General features: G+C 44.2%; 2 protein-coding genes across 2 annotated transcripts; one reads left to right on the top strand and one right to left on the bottom strand.

Moving 5' to 3' along the window:
* The first annotated feature begins 2,336 nt into the window (after positions 1–2,336).
* Positions 2,337–3,356, top strand: BABINDRAFT_98166 (uncharacterized protein). Its single transcript, XM_019133024.1, has one exon. The coding sequence runs from the start codon at positions 2,397–2,399 to the stop codon at positions 3,228–3,230; it is 834 nt and encodes a 277-aa protein (XP_018982749.1). The 5' UTR covers positions 2,337–2,396; the 3' UTR covers positions 3,231–3,356.
* A 1,056-nt stretch (positions 3,357–4,412) lies between these two features.
* On the bottom strand, positions 4,413–5,941 carry BABINDRAFT_163448 (aldo/keto reductase). The gene has a single exon (XM_019129917.1). It carries the CDS (start codon positions 5,772–5,774, stop codon positions 4,746–4,748), a length of 1,029 nt encoding a protein of 342 aa, XP_018982748.1. The 5' UTR covers positions 5,775–5,941; the 3' UTR covers positions 4,413–4,745.
* Between the last annotated feature and the right edge of the window lie 219 nt (positions 5,942–6,160).

The raw sequence follows: 6,160 nt of genomic DNA, 5'->3' as shown, positions 1-6,160 counted from the left end.
GTTCTAGCTGGCAATTGTTGCAACTAAATATACCCCTGAACGGTTCATTATCGCGTTTTTCATGACCTTAATTCTTATTTTCCAAGCCACATGTCATAAAAATGGCAGTGTGTTGGTGTTTTTTTTATTTATCTAACGTTGAATGTATTCTGTGTTGTGCAATTGGTAAAACAATTTTTAGGGTGCCGTTTTCCTTATTGAGGTGGGTGATTATCAAGTCCTGAGTCAGGTATTTATAAGGAGGTCGATCCTTCCCTCCTTTATCCTGTATACATTATATAGAATACCAGTATTACTATTACTATAAGTAGATATTTTACCCTTGGGGTAGAGATATACCACACGGAGTGTCCCACGGAATTAATGAAGATGCTAGATCGGGTGATGGAATTCTCGAGCCGGCCAATTTGCAGCCGGCAGGTTTATGCATACAGGCTCTTGCTACCCGAATCCCGTTCTAACCCCCTTTGAATGCTGGTTCATAAAGCCATCTAAGTGTCACATGTAAACCGACAAGCACTGAAGTGTCTTTCAGAAGAGGGACTGCTGATTTATCCCGCCTTAGGTGTGTAGAAGATGCGGCTCCACTGCGTCGGCATATACGAGCCCGTAGCTAAACATGTTCCAGGCACCGTTATGCAGCTTATTCCTGTGGGGGGCCATGCCACAAGTGTTATGAGCCTCGGCAAAATCTACCCTAAGATGAAGCATATGATATTTTACTTCCCCTAGTTTTGTGGACACTGGCATTGTTGAAAGCAAAACCGGAAATAGGTCTTGTAAAACTAAACATCCAAAAACTAAATGTCCAAAACCTAAGCACATAGTTCTAGACCTTTTGCGAGAAAAAGCCTGCCTATGCAATAAAGATTTCAGGCTTGGGCTATTCTGGCAAACCCTGTTACCAAGACCCTTTGTGAGGATAACTGTTGGGTGTTAGACTGTGTATTTACCGGTCTAGCCTGGGATTGGAAAAACAGTCTTATTTGCTTCTCAGAGTATATTGTTTTCTATATTACATTTTCTCCAACTATACATCTATCGATATTTGCAATACTTATAAAACTACTGGAGATCAGGGTGATGCCCGGTACGAGCTTAGTTTAGTGCAGATTCGACTAGTAACGTTGGCATTTTAGGAACCAGGATGGGAATCTCGGTACAACAATACTTCACTTATGCTTTATTATCAAGTATGAGAATATTATCAAGTATGGAAATATTATCAAGTATGGAGACAGTATTAACCAGTAATAAGCGTGGATAAAACGATATAACGTTCAATACAAAGCTGTATCGTAGCTCAGATAGTAAGTTTGTATGCAGGCACATATGTCAGTACTTCGACACAGGGCTTTTCGAGGCGCACAAACTAGTCATGCACCTGCGCAAAAGTGACGCAGGTTGGCGATCGTCCTTTGCCATCTTACTGATTTGAGACGAAAGGGTAAAAGAAAGCGACCTGCGTATTAACGAAACCGAGCCAATTGCTTGGCAATGCTGAATGGGTTGGCTTGGCAGCATTGAGAAGGTTGGCCTGACAATGCTTATTAATGGCCAATGGATGTACCTCACCAATCACCTCGAATGAAGTGTTGTGTCTAACTGGCGTATTAATATGAGGCAAGGTAAGAACTACATAAATATATAGCCCAACGGGCAAGAACGGTTGGTCGTACAGGAAATCGACCTGTATTGTCTGAAGTGAACGTTACCTGCAATGTGCGTTACCTGCAATGTGCGTTACCTGCAATAGGCGTTACCTGCAATGGGTGTTACCTGTAATGGGTGTTATCTACAATGGGCGTTAGTTTGGGTACGAATAGCATGCGATTACTCTCCCATACCTCTCTCTGGTGTGTATCTGAAACGGGGTAAAGGCAAGGATGCGTTAAAAAGTGAATTGAATAATAGCCATTATGGCCATTTCCTGAGCAGAGAACGCATGTATAGCTTTCCGCCAAGACAATTAAAGGAGTTCACCCTGGATAATCCAAGGTATGCCAGACTCGGGTACGCGGTATAAGGAACCTCACCTGCAAATGATCCTAAAAGAAGCGAATTCCACCTGCCTATTTGGTCTTTTCTGGCACAAATCGTTTGCCTGTGACAAGATACACACAGCTAGTTGAAAAAAAATGCCTTGGCACGTTCCAACCAAACAATAACCAACCATGAACCGCCTGTGTTGAGCATATTTTGTTTAGAAAAGCCCACGATTATAATCAACAAAGATACTTGCTATCACCAGGAACTGGTATGTGAGGCGGAAAATATCCCCAGAACAGAAGCGAGGGCAGCTCCAAGTGAGATGGTTTCTCAGAATATAAATACGGGTAAAATCCCCCTCTTGAAATCATTTCCTATTTCCTACATCATCAAACAAATAACTTACAATGAGATTCTCTAACATCACCCTTGCGACTATCTTGGTCTCCACCGCCCTCGCTGCCCCAATGGCCGAGGCTCAGGCTCAGGCTCAGGCTATCGCCGTCGCCGTTGCCGCTCCAAAACCAGAAGCAGGCTTGGTCTCCTGGGTTGGGGGCCTTGTTTCTGGTGTTGTTAACGGCATCGAAGATGTTGCCATCACCCTTACTGGTGGTACCCCTCAGAGCTTCAACACTAACGCCTTCGGTACCAACTTGGTCGCTCTTGGCCAAAGAATGAAGCTGGCTAACTTGAAATGTGATGAGTGTGAAGGTGGTTCTGGACATGGCGAAAGCATCTTGCAAGAATGTTTGGAGTGTATTGAAGCTGTTTGTGAATGCTGTATTAACGTTATTTTTATTGCTTATGAGACTATAGAGGAGGTTGCTGAAGCCTTGATTGGTGCCGGTGGGGACTTCCAGCGGAACAATGTGCGGAACCTCAATTGGAATGCCCTTGGTGATTCGTACTCCAGAATGGCCAAGATTGCTCCACCTACTATCTCCAAGACCTCCATTAGCGATGCCGGTAGTCAGTTGGTTTCATGGGGTAACTCGGCCAAATCGAACAAGAGATTGCCTGCATCCAAATTGAAAACTCTTATGCATGGTACTACCCAGCTCCAGATTCTTACCCAGGGTTCTGCTCCTTCTTGGTCTATTGGTAAGAGATACACAAGTGCTGACTTTGGTAAGATGTTGATCAACTACGGTAACGTTTTGAACCTGGGCAGCGTTCCGGACACCAAGTTGGCCGCTATCAATGGTGTTTTAAAACAGTTCAACGATGCCAAGATCTTTTAGGTTGTACGTGGCAATTGTTGCGACCAAATATACCCCATTGAGCGGTCCACCGCGTTTTTCTTGACGTTTACTTTTTTTTTCAGATTTCAGATTTATTCAGATTTATTCAGATTTATTGTTTGGCAGTGTGTTTGAATGATATTTTATATGTCTAATGTTGAATGTGTCCTATCTTGTGCAATTACTAAAACGATAATCTTCCGGGTGCTGTTCACCTTACTAAGGGGTGACTATTAGGTCTTGGGTCAAGTATAGATGAGTCGAGTGCGTTGGGGTAAGTCCACAGTATTCTAATAGACACATAGTGCCAAGTACACAAGGTTAGAGTGAAATCATCCATGCAAAATGTACGGTAAGTGTGGTATATCTCTACCTCAAGGGTAGAATATCTACTTATAGTAATAAGTAATACTGGTTACTTATATAATGTACATAGGATAAAGGAGGGAGGGATCGACCTCCTTATATAGGGTATTGATCTCTACCACGTGACAGCTACACGCTTACTACGGTAAGCTCAAATACTACGTAGAGTACCACTGTCTCAGCTGATACCAAATAGAAGGCGGATTAATAAAGGAATAGCTATGGTCATGGAACGTACCAAATAAATAAACACTACACGTAGCTTAATGATGTGTAATTATAATGGTAAGTTACGTAAGGTACTGTAATAGATTATGTAGTATGCTGTAGTAGGTTACGCAGTGTACTGTAGTAAGTTACGTAGTGTACTGTGGTAAACACGTACAAATAGAGAGTACTGTCATTCCACGTAACCCTTGGTTGATTATAGACAAGGGACTATCAACTGGTAACTAGAAGTAAGGCAGATGTTACTGACAATGATTATGGGTGTGGCCATGGCGTTCCATAGAGCTGTGTGAGTGGTGTAGTCTGGCACGGTATACGTGGCATACCATGGTGGCATGCTTTCTACCAAAAACACGACTATGTGTCAGAAGCTATTCGAAGCTAGATAGACCAAGGGTGGATGGTGCCGTAACGTAGGAGTCGTGAATAGATAATGCACCAGTGTATGGGTAGTTCACGAAGAGGCTAGAGTATTGTCTGGTTGAATGAGACGAGTTAGCCAGAGAAAATTCAAAGATGCAGAGAAGACGCAAAGAAGACGCAGAGTGGATATAGAGTAGATACAGGCGCAGAGTAGATGCAGAGTAGATAGAGAGTAGATAGAGAGTAGATATAGAATAGATATAGAGTAGATATAGAGTAGACATAGAGTAGATATAGAGTAGACATAGAGTAGGCATAGAGAATAGATATAAAGTAGATATAGAGTAGACATATAGAGTAGGCATAGAGAGCGGATACACAGTATCAAGGCGCAGAGCACGTTTATCAAGCGGAACTCGTCATGAATCTTTAGTGGAACTATTGGGTCTAATTCCAAAACATCCACGTCAAAACACACCACAGAGACTTATGGCCACCAAATTTTCGGCAAAAGTTACAAACCATGTAAGACCACGCTTAGAAATCCACTCACAGTTCTTATATCGGGCGTCTTGGTTCGTAAGCAGCCTCCAAGTACTCAAGCTCCGTATCATCGAGTGCCACGGCGAATGCCTGGAGGGTATCATCCACTCTGGCCTCCGACGAAAACCCAACGATAGGGGAGGCACCCTTGGACAATACCCATGCGATGGCAATCGTGGCCATTGAAGTATTTTTGGCCTTGGCCACCTCTTCCACGCGCTTCAAGATTTCCAAATCGGCTTCTGTCAAATTTTTCAACCCCAACACAGCCATGTAACCATCGGACTGTGCTCTATCGGACTGAGCAGACGCAGGACGAGTCAAGATGCCTCTAGCATTGGGTGACCACGGAATGAGCCCCACCTCAGACCGGTTGCAGAATGGAATCATCTCTCTTTCTTCTTCGCGGTAGAGCAAATTGTAGTAGTTTTGCATGGAGATGAACTTGGTCCAGCCGTTCTTCTCGGCCACAAATTGCAACTCGGCAAACTCGGTAGCCTTCATGGTTGAGGCTCCAATGTACCGGGTGTGCCCCAACCCGATAACGTCGTGCAATGCCTTCATAATCTCCTCGCTGGGGGTGTCCTGGTCCAAACGATGCACTTGCAACACATCCATGTAGGTTCCCAATCTTTGGACCGTGGCCTCTACGGCGTCAAAGATATGTTTGCGGGAAAGGCCTTGCGAGTTGATGTAATCCATCTTAGGGAAGCTGTCCATGGTTTTAAAGTTAAATCCTGGGGTGATGGCATCCACCGGGCAGTAGCACTTGGACAAGATGACAATCCGGTCTCTCGGGATGTTGAACTGCTTGATCCACTTTCCTAAGAGTTCCTCGGACTTGCCGTTGGAATAGACGTCTGCGGTGTCAAAAGTCCTGATACCTGCGGCGTAGCACTTGTTGAGGATGCCAAAAATGACTTCTTCGTCTTCGATGACCCAGTCGTCCCAGGACTTGGTACCATAGGACATGCATCCGACGATGATGCGGGAGATTTTCAACCCCGACTTTCCGAGCTTGGTGTAGGGGACTTCAATAGACATTGCAATGGGTTTGGTTTACTTCTGAGAGTGATTCTGAGAGTAGTTCTGAGAGTGGTTCTGAGAGTTTGGTTTACTTCTGAGAGTGGTTTTGAGAGTTTGGTTTTGGGAGTTTGGTTTACCCCTGAGAATTTGGTTTAGTTTTGAGAGTTGGGTCTAATGGAGGAAGCGGAATAGCCGAGAATATAGATGCATGAATAAGGTTACGAGATTTACGGAGCTTCCCCGCACGGGCTTTACTTGCCTTATTTTTTTGAGTGGCACGTGACGGTCAGGGGCCAAACACACTTAACTGATTGCTTCCAGGGGATGCTATACCCAGGCAAAGCCTCAAGAAGTTTAATTTCCATCAAGAATACACTAACGGCGAATGTACAAGACTGGTTGAG

The sequence above is a fragment of the Babjeviella inositovora genome (assembly GCF_001661335.1).
Source record: "Babjeviella inositovora NRRL Y-12698 unplaced genomic scaffold BABINscaffold_15, whole genome shotgun sequence".
Lineage (NCBI taxonomy): Eukaryota > Fungi > Ascomycota > Pichiomycetes > Serinales > Babjeviella > Babjeviella inositovora.
The sequence above is the reverse complement of the archived record's forward strand: the minus strand, read 5'-3'. Positions and strand labels throughout refer to the sequence as shown.

Excerpts from the sequence above, each read along its gene's own strand:
- BABINDRAFT_163448 (XM_019129917.1), bottom strand. The coding sequence starts at position 5,774 with ATGTCTATTGAAGTCCCCTACACCAAGCTCGGAAAGTCGGGGTTGAAA.
- BABINDRAFT_98166 (XM_019133024.1), top strand. The coding sequence starts at position 2,397 with ATGAGATTCTCTAACATCACCCTTGCGACTATCTTGGTCTCCACCGCC.